The sequence below is a fragment of the Diprion similis genome, chromosome 1 (assembly GCF_021155765.1).
Source record: "Diprion similis isolate iyDipSimi1 chromosome 1, iyDipSimi1.1, whole genome shotgun sequence".
Taxonomy (NCBI): Eukaryota; Metazoa; Arthropoda; class Insecta; order Hymenoptera; family Diprionidae; genus Diprion; species Diprion similis.
Window position 1 is genome coordinate 6,209,257 of NC_060105.1, and position 18,064 is coordinate 6,227,320.

An 18,064-nucleotide genomic window follows, 5' to 3' on the forward strand; every position below is an offset into this window, starting at 1 on the left:
CGTCACTCGAGTCTCGTACCTACAACCATTATGGGTACAACGCATATACGGATGTTTATAGGAGCATTAGGGATAACTAGGGCCACCGAGTCGAGTGGACGTTATTTATATTGTCCAAACACAATTTTACGCCGGTTTTGTTCACGATTACTCGTATTATATACAAACTCGAATTAAGCCAAACTCCCACATATTACAATTCTTAAATGTCTGATTTTTTCTTATTAATATGTAGTTACAACCTGAATCTGAACTTCAGATTCCTAATTCAAATTTTACCTTAAATATATATAGTTGATCAGAACTCGAGGGATAAATATTAAATTTTCTGTAGAGTTTCTTTCGACTGTTGAATAATAGTAATTTTCAGAAGTTAAAACGGATTCCTAGAAGCCAGTTGAAACTTTAACTTTTATTTAGCAAATTAAAATTTTTTATGCTGGAGTTAAAATTCACTTGTAAACTGCAAAGCTTGGCACGGCGGAAGAACAGTTTTTTTTTTATTTTTTTTTCTTTTTAGGTCATCGTTTACTTCGTTCAATTATGTAAAATTAATCCACGCATGTGTATGAAATACCTACGTTACATCATGTGTCACATTACAATCGATTCACTTGTGCATGTAATACGTAATATGAAAGGCCTCAGACGAACAAAGAGAAACTCGAGGATACCGTTTATTTATTCATTAACTAGAAAAACAAAATTCTGCACTAATCAGGCTAAGAGCGCACCCATGCTTGCGGCTAATTTCACCTAAGTACTTTTTTTCGTTTCTGTCGACACCGCGGACCTGGAATAAGAGGAAAAAGAAGAAAACTATGGTTACCTTAAATCAAATAATTCCCCCCCACCTTTTTTTTTACTTAATAAAAATTAAAAATTAGGTAAAAAATGTTTCCCAGTATTTCGATTCGTAGCTTATATACTGCATGTAAAAGAACATACGCATCTAAAAAACGAAAGATAAAAAAATAGGAATAAATAAAAAATTATAAACGAGAATGTTACTTGCGGAAATCGAGTGTATCTGCGGTGCTCGCAGCTCTCGAGATTTAAGTTTGCAGAGAGGACGAAGAAGAACGCGTGCGCGTAGTGAAAACGTGCGTCCAACAGCCACCTGTGCGCCCTCATCCCCTAAGCCGTGTGCCTCCTATTTATATAAAGGGAGCCGAGCCTTCGCCACAGTCCATAATAATACCATCCCGGTGACTGTGTGCAACCCCCAGACCTAGCTGACATCCGTCGAGAAGTAGAAGGACCTATAAATCCCGGTTACAAATTATTGCAGTCAGGTAATCCTAAGCCTTCGATAATTCTTTTGCTACTGGAACGATATTTCAATCCGTACTGTATATATATATATAATTGTGATTGTTGTTAATGAAATTTACAAATTTCTTCATCGTATCAAAAAATATCACCGAGACTTGTGTTATATTAGGAACGGGTGGTGCAAAGTGGGCATCTTAAAATTTTTTAAAAAAACAAGGGATGAAATTAACCTGCTGAACTTTGAATTAAATACGAATTATTCGAAAGTCATTTACGCGAGTAATTGCACACCTCATAACGCGAAACGTCTGAAATCGTGCTTTACTCACACACCTTCAAAGTAAAATAATTTTCTTCGTTTGAATTTATGATTACTTTTTCTCAAAAAAGCTAGATAATAATTTAACATAATTGTTCATATGAAAAGTAAATATTTTATTCTAATTGTAGGCGTTATTATCTTAAGGGGTCCACTTTTCCTCACCCTTTCCTATATAACAACACAATATAGGCGGTAAGTTTTTTTCTTTCTTCAAATTCTTCCACGTTTCTTACAAATAGCGTCGATTTTTCAAAGAATCATGAGAGATATGTCGAGGGATGTGTTTCAGCCTCCGGCTCTTTGCTCGTTAAATTTTTACTTTTCGTACTACTTCAATCTTTGTATTTTTAACGCGTCGATCTGTCAAAGATTGGAAGAGGAAATTTATCAAACGTACAACGTTGCGTCGCGCGTCGGGTTGAACCGCGAATAACGAGATTATAATCAAATTATATGCTACAAGAGAGAGGCGAGCCTGCGGTTTGGGTAAAGTTCGCAGAATACACGCTGCACATTTGAAATAATTACGCGTACGATCGACGGGAATAGGGATGAGGTGAAATCGCGATGAAATATTAACAGGCATGTAAACTACAGCTGAGATTTAATTTTCGGTTAAATACGGCATGCGTTCGATCGTATATAAATTCCGTCACAGCTATTCAGCGACTAATTTATATGCTGCGAGATTCGAATTGGTCTTCGATAGTTTCGAAAAATTTCAGGACGACATTACCCTCCGAAAAATGTTTGTCTAATTAATTATCAGCAAGTGGGCCGACAAAAAACAACGGTAAAAATTAAAGTGCCAACTTTTTTTCAAATGCTTTTATTTGCTCGCTGTTCACGTTACAGAGGCGAAATGAAAGTGCCGTAATTTCACTGGCGCGAAATAAGAATAGGAAAGGAAAAGAGGGGAAAAAAAAAAAAAAATAGGAAAAAAAAACACCCCCGGTAAGAACAAGAAGAAGAAGAAGAAGAAGAAGAACGAAACATGGTGTACAAATTATTTAAGCGAATCCCTAGTTAATTTTTTATACTCGAGATTAATTATTCAGCGTCGACCTTTGCAGGTTTAATATTTCTTCAGCCTTTCTTCCGTTTCTTCGTTTTCCTCTCTCTCTCTCTCTCTCTCTCTCTCTTTCTCTGTTTCTTTCCTGTATATTGTTCGGTGCTAAACAATGTTCTTTAGATTGAACAATCTTGCGCTAAAATATTTCTACGAATCCCGATGTCAGGAGCTTTCGTTCAAACTATTGAATCTATACACTCCATGCAGCATTCAACCCTCTTCAATTTGTACGAGATTCTTTTCTTATTTCTAAGGGTAAGGCGAGCAATTTCCGGCTCGGTTTAATTTTACAACAGGTTCACTTTTCGGTAGGTGCCAAGCTGAAACTTGATATACACGTTTTAACACTTTGTGTCAATGAATTTCCATCGCAATCCATGCATTATACATTATACCTATGTACATAATCTCGTTTCGTACAGCGTATACATATACTTTAACGCACGCCAGGAATTATACGCTCGGTGATATAATGAGGAAAAAAAATTAAGTAAAATCATAATTATATATTCCGCAAAGTAAAGTACAACGATAAGAAATAACGATAATAATAATAATTATCATTATTATTGTAATGATAATAACGGCCGTTTTACGATGTCGTATTTATTTATTCCGCTCGAGTTTCCGAATTTTATCACGTGACAAAATCAGCCGTGACTAACGATGAAAGATCCGTGTGGAAAAAAGTAACGGGAAAAAAAATAATACGGAAGTTTATTATACGTATACCGACATTGAAGGGAGTGGGAGGAGGGGGGTTGAAATGAAAAAAATGTAACAATTCAAACAAAATTCTAATATTATAGCACAGGTAATACATATATATGACGATTCTTTCCAGGCATTGCAGTAAGGTGAGAAAATTGAGGTATCTTTGAAAAACGGTAGGTAAAAATGACAATTGATGGAAACAATACGCGTAAACCGCGAGGCAATTTGCAAACATGCCGAATTTCGCCGCAAGCGAATAAACAAAGTTACACGAGGATTAGCCAGTGGTTTTCGAATTCAGTCGGGCTTTATTTGTTAATGCCGAACGAGCTTAGGTGTACTTAGGCACGGTCTCACAGTTTTGAATATTTCTATACATTATCTTTTGAACAGTCGGATATATACATGTATATAAATGTAAATTTGTAAATTCACCCTGTGTAGGTATTGCGAGCCACAATACGTGCGAGGATCGAGTATAATTTTTGTTTGAAAAACATGTATGTATATATATTATAATATATGATTTATTCACGTATGTTTCCGGTTGCGTGTGACATATTTCACCCCTGAATTAAAGAGAAAATATATAGGATAAAGAGAGAAACGAAATGAAAGGATAAGGTGAAAAAAAGTAATTATACAAGTAATTCAACTGCGTTTCAATTAGTCACACGCTTTGATCCACCGATTGATATACATAGATGCAAATGCCCAAAGAGTTGCGAGTGTAATACGTCTGTTCAAAGTAGGTATATATATGTACGTAAAGCCTGCGCGAATTGCCATGTTACATTCTATCTATGTACATATACATATATATATATATATATATATATATACAAACACGATGTAGAAATTCCCTGATTGAAAGACTTCACGGTTCGAAACGCGTTGTATATATATACATATATATATATATATATGTATATACATATGTATATAGGTATATAGAAGGGGGTGTTTCTGCAGGATAACGAACCTGCAGAGTATGAAAGGAAGAATCCCAAGGGTCTCATTCCGCAAATGTCTTTTGCGTCTAATACCTTTCGCAAAATAGAAAGACAAAAACAAAAATAAAACTAAACTAAATGAAAAATTTGACAAAGACAGAAAAGAGATAAACAAACCTCGTAATTTACCAATTCGATTCGTTATTCATGTATTCCGTAGAAGATCCTCAATCAGCGATGGAGAGAAAATTTGTTTAATATTATTGTAAATTTTGTTTTTGTTTGTTTTTTGTTGTTGTTTTTTTGTCTCCGTCTTCTTTCTTTCTTTGCAAATTGCGGAGATAGTACCTAACGAGCTAATCAAACGCGGTTTATTTCTTTTCTCCTTTCAGACTTTATACCTTTTTCATTTTCTTTCACTCTCTCAGATTCTCGGATATCTAAATTGCTATTCAGACGTAATTATTAATTCCGCGTATACGTGACGTCACTTTTCAAAATTCGCACAACTAATATTCCGCAAGCGTTTTCACGCGGTGTGTAGATACATTATATGCATGTCGTCATGTGTGAGGTGTGCCTACGTATGTACACCTTCGCCTCCATGTAATAAATACCCCATTGAATCCTGACTTATGCACATGTGTGTACAAGCATAGGAAGAAGGACGTGTCTGGCCTTAGAAACGCTCTTACTACTTGTCGAGCGTCGTTTCATATCCGGGATGAAATCTCCGCCGATTGCCTACTTAGCCGCGGTGTTGAGAGATCCTTGGACCAAGATTGGAACACAGTTCGGTTTGTTAAGGGGGACGGAAAATTTGCGCCCCGTCCGAAGGCTGCTTGAAAGCGACGGTTAACCTATTTTCGTCGTATTTTAGAAGGTGGAAAGACTTGTCGAGCAGTCGCTGTGAGGCGTGAATTAATACATACATACAGACAGAGACAGGCTCCGCAGGTTATTAGGGTATACAATATGCCCTAATAATCCCGCTGAAATTAATTATTCAATTATGTTATATAATGAAACTAAATTCAACGAATTTTTGAAGAAATTTTTCCACCTATTTTATCGTTCGACTCCTGCAAACGTATATAAATTTTTAATTATTATACACGTAGTTTTTTACTTCAATTCATTTAACAGATATTATTGTAACATAATATTAAAACAACCAAAGAAAAGAAATGTAGAAAAAAAAAATAAATGGAACGTATAAACACACGATACCTAGCAACCGTACACGTGTCATAAAATTAATTAAAGCAGACGAGAATGAAAATCCGTTGATTAAAATGATTTCTTCTTGTTTTTTTTTAATACATTTTGCTTCCAATTCCTGTTATATTTCTCATTAGCAAACGCGTTGTGCGTGTCTATCGATTGATCGGTGCGTCATATTCTTATCTATGACTGTATAATAATATATATATACGTATACGCGTCTCCGTGCGATGTTAAGGCTTCGATATGCTTGAAAATTTACACTCATTTTTCTGCCGGTATGTGTGTAATTCCCCTTGTATTATGCACGCGTAGGTAATAAAAACCGTGGCCGTAGATTCCTATCATTTGATTAATATTGAATGTCCAGGTTTTCGAGAAAATAGGTGAAGCTTATGTGCGTGGATATTAATAGCGTTTACGATTTTATACGTATCTATTGAGGGGGGGTTCCTCGCAAACAATTATTAGCATCGCCTTCGTTCAATTCGGATTTGATCCATTTCTTAAACTTTTTCACGCCATTATCGTCGAAGAAAAGAAAGACGAGGAAAGATAAAAACAAAAACAAAAGAAAGAAAAAAAAACACCGCTGTTTGGAAATTGAAGTAAATCCTTCTTCACCCCGTTTCTTTAAACAATAATAATTATATTCATTGAAGACTAAGGCCTGTCAAAGAAGATTCATGGGGGGCCATCAATCCGATACGTATTGCGTGTATGAAATTTCGCGACAACGCGCGGTTAAATATTTGAAAATTTATCACAAAGAGAGAAAATAAAAAGAAAATAAAACCAAACAAAAAAACGAACCACCTCGCCCGTGAATCGATCAAATTCATCTTACGTACACGTAACGAGATTGATTTATTTTCAGCCTGAATTACATAACATTCGGAAAACTATATATAATAAACATTCTATGCCAATCATTCTGAAAATCGATGTAACTTTAAATTTGTATGGGATTTTCTGTTTTACATAAAAAAATGATGAAAATATTTTTTGGAATTTTTTCGATAATCAGACGAAAATTAAAATTTTAACCAAATGAAAAACTTTGATGTCTATAAAATACAAAGAGTTTGATATAAAGAAAATGAATAATTTTTAACACAGGATTGAATTTTCTTGTTCGTTATTTTAATTTTCATAAATAAACAAGTTATCCGGAGGAATGCAGCCTTGCGCTTAAAAAACCTGGAGATATCAGGAATTTAAAAAAATTCAACTACAGCGTCAACCCTGCGACGTCAGGTTCTATTCGTCATCATTTTCCAACTGTTTGTAAATGTGTTGTGTCGGTGTAATGGGTTCCCTCGCTCAAACGTCTCGTTTTATCATTCACAAATGTATACCAATTCCATCAGTTATACAGTCTATGCTTCTGAAGGGGCGAATGGAGATTTGAGATTAGTAATAAATACTCGTAATAACTGTGCTCCACAATTTTCGGTAATACAGTTCGGCAGTTGCCCATAACGCAAAGTATTCATGGTCCTAAAATTCGGTAAAAGCCAAAAGCGTGTAACGTAGAGGCACAGCACTATTAGGCTGTAAAATAAAATATTGTGGGTACTTTTTTACTCACCCATATATCGGGGCAAAGGGACGAAAGTGGAACCTTGTGTTATTGAATAATAATGTATGCATTGTGCCACATATTTACCTGTAATATTTACTGTTATCGTAAATAGGTATAATATTTTACCGCTTATTCAGGCACCGAAGTTGCAATTTATAGAATTTGGCGAGAGAAGCAATGAAAAAAAAAAAAAAAAAGAAAGAAACTTTTTATCACTCATCCAACGAACCAGGTACGATGTGTCAGATTATTTTTTTATATTCTTGTACGATTACGCGGTGTAATGTGATTTCAAAGAGTCCTTTTATCACCAGGTACCTATAGTTACCTACGTACGTACCTTCCGCATCGAGAATGGCGGAAGAGTAATTTCCGGTAGGTAAATAAGCCGTTCTGCGGTGCAAGGTAGACGTTCTTATTATTCTTCAAATAACATTACTCGCGCGTAAACGGAAATTGGGTTTACAGGGTGATAATATTTACCTGCCTAATGGAAATTCGAATCTAGTCTAGGCGTAAGAAATGTTATACATATACATGTATATATATATACGTGAAATATGAGCTAGTCACGTTTTTCTTTTGTTTTTCCTTCTTCTTTATTCTGCAGCTATCACGTACATCTTCATTTATATATATGTATATGTATATAAGATAATGACATATGTGTCGTGTGTACCCACGTACCTAATGCAATTTGCTCCGAACCCTTTTATTCCAATCTATATCCTATATACCATTGAGCATGTATCTGTAATGTACCAACCAATGGAACAAGTGTTTCGGAATCGGTATAATTTTCAACCATATAGATCATCTAGTTCACAACGATACGCGTACTATGCTATTCACATGAGGTGTAATTTCGTTGAAAGAATTCGTTTCGAGTTCGAAAGGGTTTGCGAATAAAATAAAAATGACAAGCTTATTCTGGGAACGTATAATTTCGTATGCTTCGAAATTCCCTCTCTAATTTTTCAGCCTTTTGTGACTGCCTGCATATATACCTATACAGTGTATAATATACACTTTTAAATATTATTATCATTATTATTATCACTACACGTGTCATTGAATTTTTTTTTTCACATCGTTCTTTTTCCCCCTCAATTTACGAAAAGGTGAAAATTTTCACCTCTGTCAAGTTCTACATGTTTTTTTCAGCACCGTTTGATCAGTTTGATTTGGTAATTTTGTACACTATCAGTTGTGCCTAAGCCCGCGTACAAAGAGTGATCGTTAGTTTCCAAAATATGTCAGAATTAGCTACGCCACTGAACTTTCATCATTCCACCTCCCCGTGAAATATCTCCGTAGGCATAATCACGCGCGAATCGTAGATTATACTGGCAGAAATTCTCCTTTGACTGACTGACGTCAGACCCACAGTAGGTATAAGGAATTAGATTATCAATCGCAGGGAAGTCGCGTATACAATAATAATCACTAGCAACGTGGATCCGAATTTGTGTCAAGAGAAATTTCTAGTCGCAATGGATGTACTATTCAGTCCGCATAAATTACTTTCATCCTTTATCATAATCGAAAAATATGATTCTACAATACGGGTGTACGAAGAGAAATAAAATATTGTACAATTGTGTCAAAAAAATCTAGCAAAAAAATCTGCATGCGGTCACTTGTACTTGAATTGTGATAAATTGGTTTTGAGGTCTAACTTGACTGTTAAAAAACTAGCAAATCAGAAAAATATATTCAATGTTGCAATATAAAGTAGAAAATTGATGGTATTGACAACTATAATTACTATGTTTTTTCAGAAAAAAGTAATTTGCGATTTTCTACCATGGCAACCCCTGAAAAATTTGTTTGGGTTAAGAAAAAAGGTTCTGTGAAAAGATGATTGTTCTACGTTTTACTTTTAAACGTTTTTTTTTTTTTTTTTTCAATTTATGGAGTATCGCGAACAGAATTTTTTTCTTTTATTGCTTACATCAATCATATAACATCAATTTACGTCACTAAGGAGATCGAGGCTTCAGTTGATGTTTGAAAAGTATATCTGACGACTTTTTCATTATCAATTCAATCTCGTGAAATATTTATAATTTAATGGGAACCTTTAAATTAGGAGAATGAGATTCCCGGATGATGCATCGTTGTGTTGTGGATCTTGATGTTTGGGTTGAATTTTAATGTCAGGGAAGAAATAATAATTGAAGTGCTACAACGTGTTTCTTCACAAATATATACAAAAAAAAAAAATGCGAACAAAAATGAAGAACCAAATAAGTCCGACTGTCCATGTAACCTAGATCGCTCATATTTTCGCAAAATATATCTTTCTTTTAACCTAAATAATTTTTTTAGGGGTTGCCATGATGGAATATCGTGAATTATTATTATTATTATTATTATTATATATATATTTTTTTACGGGCCCTAATAACTACACTGTAAATACAGTTATTTAATAATAAAATAGATTACCAATATTAAAATACGTCAAAGATACGAATTTCAATTTGTGCAATTTGACAAGTACCTTTTGTATACCCACCTGGGCCATTATTCGCAATCTTTATACGCGTTAGCACCTCGTTCATCATCACCGGGTCAGTTGATAAATTCACTTATGTTCATATAAACGGGTGTCCTACGTACCTCATGCCCATGAATACACCATAAAATATCAGTAAAATTTGCACAACACATACGCCACGGCATAGACAATCCGTGAACGTATGAAGGCTGAAATCCCGACTAGTAGGTATAATATCGCTGATCGATTTTTAAAGATAACACGCCGTACGCTACGGCCATACGGAAAATCGCGTAAACGTGCGTGAAAATGTGCGAGTGAAGTCCGAGGAAGACTCGAGGTTATATACAACAATTATTTTTCCAAGCGTATAATCATTTTAAAACAATTTATTTACAGTGTGTTCTTGACCCAAGTTTAATTAATAAACATTGTTTCAGGATTCACGACCTCGTCTCTCAATGTCTTACTAACAATTCTCCATTTCTTCATTTAATTACAGTGCCAATTATGACAGCCCCGAAAAGCTACGTTGCCGCGATGTTACTCGTCGTTGTTATCGCCTCGGATGTTCATACAGCCGAATACGCCGATTACGACGGTAAGCTGACCCATACGCTTCGATTCTTCCCATAATCCCATTTTTTATTTTTTTTTTTACACTCGGTTTTGTCTTTTTCTTTTTTTTTTTTACTTTTTGCACCCCAACGGAACAGGTTTTCTTTTTTCTTTTTTATATCGACTTTCCTTCGTTTACTCCCGATCAAATTTACATTGGGTTTTACGTTTTTACGATCACGGCCCGTATACTCCTTAATTAGAGCATTTATTTCACGTGTATACATGCGATGTATAATACGATACCTGAAAAATTTCTTATTCCGATAAGAATCTCGTCCATTAATTTCAAGCCTCGCTTTTTATCATTGCTGAATATTAAAAGGGGGTGATTTTGAAAATTGTTATACTTTTTCGAAAATCATATATTTTTTTTGACTCTTTCTTTTTAATAAACAAAAAAGTGAGTTTATCCTTCAAGTTCCTTTCTCCACAATCGTTTTTTCTTTGTCAAATATATCGTTCCTGCAGGGACGAGAAGTTTTGATAACTAATTAATATTAAGCGTGTATATAGGTACAGATTCTCCTCGTACACACGGAAAGTCTTTTTTCTTCGTTATATCCCATTCCATCAATCTATTTCTCATGAAATTCGTCTTCCTTCAACAGCCCTGCACGAAATTTCATAAGAGCAATCGCTCAGCAGGCAGGGCAGCGATTTCCCCAGCGGCTATTTCATTAATCGTTTCGGTTGTCCTTACATACCACTGTGCTGATGTCCTTTCCAGCCGCGTCCTGCAGAGTTACGTTACCTTTAGGCAACGTCAATTCAACAACATTAACTCTCTCTCTCTCTTTCCCTCTCAAGTCGTCTAGGCATTCCGTGTATTATAATATTAGGGTTCGCGACGCGACGAACCTTGGCTAACAAGTATAATAAGCAAAATTAGGACCGTGGCTGAGTGCCCAGTACACTTGAGTTTCAAGTGCCTAAGCCTACGACTGGAATTGTTCAACTCGTTGCAAGGATCGCTCCCTTTTCTGCGAGGCGAGGCTCCTGCGGTAGGGGAAATTCGCATATAGATTCTAGATGGGAGGAAAGTTTTTTGCTTAGGCTGTAAAAATCTGTAGGCTGTATGCTTGGAAGCAATTTTATACTTATTTTTGGCTTGCGAGTTTTTTTTTGTAATTATTAAAAAGATTCTCCCCGCGGAAGGATATCTGATCTCAAATTCAATTTTTAAGAATCTTCCTTAAATTCGATATTTTTTTACGTTTAAGTGACGCGGGGAAGAGTTCGAATTTTTTTTTTTTTTTCAAACTGTTTTCACTCGCCCGCTTTTAGTGATTATTAATTAATTTTTGCTGTAAGCCAAAACTTTAGCCACTAAAGATATCTAAAGGATGACTTTTTGGGTTACGTTGTATATGAACTTTCATTGAACCGCGTCTGAGCTCCAGTTTCACTGAACGGACACATTTATGTAAAATAGTCTAATTCTCTGTTAAATGATTCGAGGATCAAGTTGGTTTAAAATTGAATGGAACTTAACACTAACGATTTAAAAAACAAAAACTAACGATTCTCCTCTCAGGTATTACTTAAGTATGAAAACTTGAAAATTTTGACATCGACCTTTTAAAATTGGATGAAAGATATATCCTTTCGTGAAAATTTCTATTCCTGTATCCACAGCGAGTTTTTTCCGAGTAGAAGTAAAACCAACGAAGCTTTTCCTCCCAAAGGAAACGTCCCAAATATATTATGGCCTCGATTAAATTTATCGACTCGCTTTCACGAAAACGCTCCACCTTCTCACGATCGTAATTCATACCAATGTCGTCAAGTAAAACGATCTTGCAATGTGTCATCCGTTAAAAAAAATCAAACTAATGCAACCAGACTGCCAGCTGACCGTTGACCGTATTTTTTCGCATGTACGCAGTAAAGTAGCACAAGTGCATTATCGATTACCTTCAATTAATTCGCGTGACATAAATAATTTGAAACCTCAAGAATTACGATTTCCCTTCATTGAAATTGAAAATTTGGATTATGGGGTAATGGGATAAAATGGCACCGACACCCAGGCCCTGACGTCATGAGGCCATTTTCCACTTGCGAAAAGGTGACTCGCTCTATAAAAAAATTCGTACAAATGCCCTCCCGGTGTCAAAACGTGAGTTACTTCGGTATCAATGACGTCTCCAAATGGGGATGGCAAAAAAAAAAAAAAAAGAAAGAAAAGCAGAAAAAGCAAGAAAAAAATAACAAGAGCCCGAAGGTCTCTCGCAGCTCGGCATATGGCGATGGCTGAGGGTCTGTAGGGTGTCTACGAGCTATCCATCCCATCCCAGCCTAACTTGCTTATGCAAAACCGGTGGAGCGTGTGTTCCCTTGGACGCGGGTCTCTTAACCCCTCTTAACCCTCCACTGTGCTCTGCGCCATCCCTACAGTGTACCTACGTTATATGTTACACATCCACCTATGTACATACGTAAGCATACATATACAAGTTTGAAACCTGTTACACAGCTTACACCCTAAATTCACGAGGAGTTTGGAAATGTGAACGTTTAGAAGATGATCGGAGTTTGTTCATACGCAAATCGCTGTTTTATTTTTATTTTTATTTTTGCGGGTTGGTTAATTTTTTTATGGTAATTATTATTGCAATGAAGTTTCGCCTCAGCCTATTTGATAATGATTATTATACTCGGGGCTCTGTTAGATTTTCTTTTGTTCTTCCAACAGTATTAATCCGGCAATTAAATAATGTTCACCCCCTTTTCGTTTTCGCATGGTCGAAACGATTATCGGAGAATATAGTAGCTTCACTCGATTCCTACTCACTGCGTTCAATTGTTTAGCACTTTCATTAGATTTGATTTCGAAACTGTCCCTAAGGGGTGACAGAGTGATTCAATTCGCCCTTCACCCTGGGAGAAAATTGGGCTTATAATTATCACGGGGCGAGAACGGAGTGTAGGTTCAACGAGGAATTAGAGTGTTTCTCGTCCAGATTCTTCCTTTTTCTTTTTCCCCAGCTCTTCCGTCTCATTAGGCTCGATAAAGATATAATTCAATTATCTCTCCCTTATCACCTCATCTTGTTGAATATTTTTCTCTCCTCGCGTTATTCTTCTTAAATGATTGGAACGGAAAGAATTTTTCTTTACTACCTTTTCCTTTTTTTTACCACTGACGGTGAATCGATTCTGCTTCTTTCTATCAAACTTTCCTTCAATTTTTATTTCATTCGACACTATACACGTGTAGCTGGTCAAACCGATCGATGGTTGGAAAAATTCAAGGCGAAAGCGTCCGCAAGGAATTATTAATGCGTGCAGGAGAGGAAATTCTGACGTGAAAAATTTATAAACCGTTGTTATTCGTTGCAGGTATTTCGTCGGATTCGGATGGGCACGATGCTCGTGATTTGTACAACGCACTCCAGCAACAGGAAGACCCCAACGGCGTCAAATTATGGAATATTCCCATCCAGCATTTGATGGTTCGCAAATCTCAGCGTTCACCTTCGTTCCGACTTCGATTTGGCCGCCGTTCCGACCCTCTGATGTCGGTAAGTCGAATTGAAATTTTTTAAAGTAAAAAATTCAACCAGGACATATTTAAATTCTTGGTAGGTAATTTTTTTTCTCTTTTTTGTAACTACACGTCATTCGTTTGAAAACTTCTTTCTCTTCGCAGAATGATATTTCGGGCCAAGATAATTCCGTTGAGAGAAAATCCGTGAGATCGCCTTCTTACAGGTTACGATTTGGTCGGCGCAGCGATCCTGAACTTTCGGTAACTGTTCACGTGAATATTGAAAATATTTGCACGAAGCACGTTTTACTTATTGCAATAATTATCTGGAAATTCATTGGAATATTTTACACTGACGAACGTTTTTCCAGGAGGATTTCATGGTGAGAAAGGCGAGCAGGTCGCCATCTTTTAGACTGCGATTTGGACGTCGCAGCGATCCCCTTATGAATGTAAGTGAAACGTCATTGATTTGATTATTAATATTTTTCATCGGTGCGTGAGTTTATTGTATGTATCTGTAGAATCCCCCGAAAATTTTTACCATTCGGCGTGCAAAAAACTATTCATAGATAACTTCACACGGAGAATTTTTAACAGTTTTTCAATGTCCACTAATATTACTGAAACTCGAGTAACAACGTGAAATATAAAATTTACAAAAAACTACGTGCAGACCTGTTGAATTAAATTTATTCATAAAAAATTCACTAAGAACAAGTTGAGAATAGTTACTGAGAGTGATCAGTCGTTCACTCGAAAAGATCTTGGAGTACCTACATTTACAATGTAAAATCAACTTAGAAATTAGAGGAAAATATTTATGTTCGAAAAGTTCATGCAAAGTTAATTTCAACCACTGATTCCATTTCTCGTGAGAAAAACTTCGAAAAATTTATCCAACGCCCCTCAAAGTCTCATGTAATTTCCTAACCGCGGGGCACTAAAATTTGTGTGATCGATTGCAGCATGATCTTGCGAGTTCGTTTTCCGGCGAGGACTACTTAGACAGAAAGATAGTCAGATCGCCGTCCTACAGACTTCGTTTCGGCAGGCAGAGTGGCTCGGTTGGTTTGGTACGTGAGAATTCGAATTAGTTTTTTTCATTTCGATTGCCTTTATTTTTTTGCACGTTCGTTTCGCTTCGAATTTGATTGCTTATTTCGGATATATTTCGGTATTTTAGTTCTTCTTGACTTTTGTAAGTGACGATTGTTTTATAAAGTATCGATCGTTCGATATTTGTTTAGACGGAAGTTCAACCTGGAACGACATCAGAAAAGGAATCAGCAGCGGTGGTTGAAGAGAATTAATTGCGCGCGACGTAAGGAAAGAAAATTATCTCCGTCTTCTAACGTTATCATTATATATTATATACCTACACATAAACATTATGATGCAGTTGCAAAAGTTTGCTATTAACGATATACTTGTCTTCTTTCTGATCTGCATATTTTTCAGCCGAAAATTTATAATAATAATAATAATAATAATAATAATAAGGATAGTAATGATAATAATAAGAACAATAATACTAATATATACAAACACATCTATTACCTGTGTGCAGTGCATATAATGTTAATGAATTCAATTTGTTTGTAATTCAGAGAAAACCAAACTATACAGATCAATGTAAAGTTTATTTAATTTTTTTATTTCTTCATTCATTTAAGTTATTCCTGGGAATGTCTTTTTTAACACTAATTTTTTAACTTATTTGTTTGTTTGTTTTTTTTTTTTTTTTTTTCTGCCTGTGCAATTATTATTTCTGCACCTAAAAGTATGAATTGAACAAATTAAATTGTGCCAAATTAATCCAAATATAAATTTTTGTGTAAATCATTCATTGTCAGTATGAATTATATATAACGCTCCACGCGATTTAAACCACATAGAATTGATTTCACATTATATTGTGTATTATAATTTAGTAGAAAAGTATTTTTGATACATACGAGGAACTTGCTTTGAAGAAATGTATTATAATAGCTGTACCTTGACAATTTATCACGTTAAATGCACAAATAGGATTCATCGCAGACGGGAGATAGTCTTTTTGTGCAATTACAATTTTTCTTCGCCTCCTTGCACTGTTTCGCAAATATACTATCAAGCGTATTCTCCAAGGCTAAATTTGTTCCACGACAATTGTCCACGACTTTTTTTGCCCACTGGAAATAAAAAAAAATACTTATAATCAGATCACGAGACCATAATTAAAAAAAAAAAAACATGCACTCGAGAGAATGATTGTTACAGAACGGATGGGACCAGTAGGGCAATATTTATGTAAGGCAAGCGGTGCTGTTTCCCACATTTATAAAATGTGTCGTAGTCCAGCCGCTATGTATAAGAAGAAAACTTGAAATTGTAATTTCTTGATAACACTATTTCCTTTTTCTAATTGTTGGGGGGAGGGGGGGGGGTCATTCATAGTCGGAGTTGAAAATTTCAACCAGATTCTTCAGTAACTTCGGCCGCCATCTTGAATTTATGGTTTAAGTAGGAAAATATCGATCGTAGGGGATAAATTTTTTATCACCAAAGTTGTAGAGAATTAAATTTCCTACAAGTTTAGTTCCAATAAGTTTTATCGTTAGTCAAACGTTGAAAGTGAGTGAGTTATTTGGCGAAAAGAAATTCTCTCATAAATTGAAGATGGCGGACGAAGCTATCGTAGAATCTGGTCGAAAGTCCAGATTTCAACTACCAATTACCCTTCTCTCCCATCGAATTCGAAAGAGAAGACAGTCGTATCAAAAATTACAATTCCAAGTGGATTTCAGGCTGCACCTGAAAGTATTCCCTGATTCTTATATCGCTCCATCCTAGCGGTGGACTCTTCTGAATATCGCGTAAGTTGTAAATCTTATCGGCCAAGGTGACCAGTTTAGCTCGGTCGCTTCGGTTCCTTGCATTTTCAATTTGCAAACGTTTCCTCTCCGCCTTGGGGAGACTTTTGTCGTCCGTCACCTCGGCGACAACTTTCATCACCGTTTCGCCGAACTCTTTCTCTATCTCCTCGAAGGAAGTGTCCGTGTCTTCGACCGTGTCGTGGAGCAAGGCTGCAAGTATCGTGACCGGATCGTGGACGCTTCCCTCGTTCGCCAGAATATTGGCAACCCCTGAAACGGCGGGATTAAGGAAATGGACGATTACTCCTGGCGATTGGTAAATAAGAAGGTAAAGAAGGAATCTAACGTGGATAAAACGAGCAGCTCTTTGAACGCTGCAAGAACGTTGGCTCATTCAAATTCAGGTTTTTTCTCACCCAAGGGATGATTTATGTAGGGTGTTTCAGCGGCGTCTTTTCTCCTTTGGTTACTGTGCTTCTCGGCAGCAAAGTTCGCGCACTTCAACACCATCGAAAGAAGTTCCTCTTTCGTTATAGGTTTCAAGCAGGATCCACACTCGCCGGGTATTACCAACGGATCGTTGATCGCGTCTCTGTCGGCGTTGCAGCAATCTTCGGATTTTTTGGACTCCTCTTCCGCACGATCCGCGGCTAATTCCTTGTCAGCGTATCGGCTCAGAAACGATCCTTTGTCAACGCGGAAATCCATCGGTTGATATTAAAAGAGAGAAATGTCGCAATTCGCTATCCGTGAGGGATATTACCAAACTTCATAAATATGAATACACTGCTCCGTGCAAATGTCACGCGAGACTAAGCTTGAACCGCGTGTTACGAATTGCGCGTTTTTCACACCAAGAGCGAAGACTCTGTCAAGAATTTAAGACGACAATATACGCATAACTCGCAGCGTCATCTTACCAACGAAATATCGGATTAGCGATTCAAGATAAACTGTCAGATCTTTTTACCCTCGGTGAAAACTGCAGAGCTTTCGTTAGCAACGAATATTTATAATTGCTGGGAAGCCCAGAATAAACCGCCAATACAATAAACTATAATTATCAAAGAATAAATTGATATTTGTAGGCTATCGGAAAAATTTTACCTATCATTTATCTTTTTTATCGTGTTCAAATCTTCCTACGGACGGTTACAGCTGTACCTTGCGAACAATCTGGTATTGATAATCTACTCTACCGGCAACTAACCAACGGTCGAATACTTCACTTTTTTTTATCGTTTTGTTTTCGATCAACCGCTGTGATCAGCAATTGAATTTGTTGTTTGATATAAAAAGGAATCGAACAAAATCATATAATCGATTTCCTGATAGTTTTATTGTCGCAGGTATTTTTGATTCGGCATGAATTTGATTAAAAAAATAAATAAATACCTACGGCAAATTATTGGCGAATGACATTATTATTGCGAAACATGTGAATTAA

At 36.2% G+C, this 18,064-nt stretch overlaps 2 protein-coding genes across 4 annotated transcripts; one reads left to right on the top strand and one right to left on the bottom strand.

Moving 5' to 3' along the window:
• The first annotated feature begins 1,171 nt into the window (after nucleotides 1-1,171).
• On the top strand, nucleotides 1,172-15,467 carry LOC124405645 (short neuropeptide F). 3 transcript variants are annotated; one of them, XM_046880721.1, is made up of 7 exons: nucleotides 1,172-1,295; nucleotides 10,151-10,249; nucleotides 13,612-13,793; nucleotides 13,922-14,020; nucleotides 14,131-14,211; nucleotides 14,728-14,835; nucleotides 15,010-15,467. In XM_046880721.1, the coding sequence occupies exons 2-7, from the start codon at nucleotides 10,159-10,161 to the stop codon at nucleotides 15,070-15,072; spliced, it is 624 nt and encodes a 207-aa protein (XP_046736677.1). In that variant the 5' UTR covers nucleotides 1,172-1,295; nucleotides 10,151-10,158; the 3' UTR covers nucleotides 15,073-15,467. The 3 variants fall into 3 exon arrangements, with proteins under 3 accessions (XP_046736677.1, XP_046736694.1, XP_046736685.1); XM_046880729.1 differs by lacking the exon at nucleotides 1,172-1,295 and adding an exon at nucleotides 3,516-3,526; XM_046880738.1 differs by lacking the exon at nucleotides 14,728-14,835.
• Nucleotides 15,468-15,566: 99 nt separating this feature from the next.
• On the bottom strand, nucleotides 15,567-17,435 carry LOC124409458 (guanosine-3',5'-bis(diphosphate) 3'-pyrophosphohydrolase MESH1). Its single transcript, XM_046887108.1, has 3 exons — nucleotides 17,034-17,435; nucleotides 16,556-16,887; nucleotides 15,567-15,933 (listed from the first exon to the last, which is right to left on the bottom strand). Exons 1-3 carry the CDS (start codon nucleotides 17,323-17,325, stop codon nucleotides 15,775-15,777), a joined length of 783 nt encoding a protein of 260 aa, XP_046743064.1. The 5' UTR covers nucleotides 17,326-17,435; the 3' UTR covers nucleotides 15,567-15,774.
• Nucleotides 17,436-18,064: the final 629 nt, after the last annotated feature.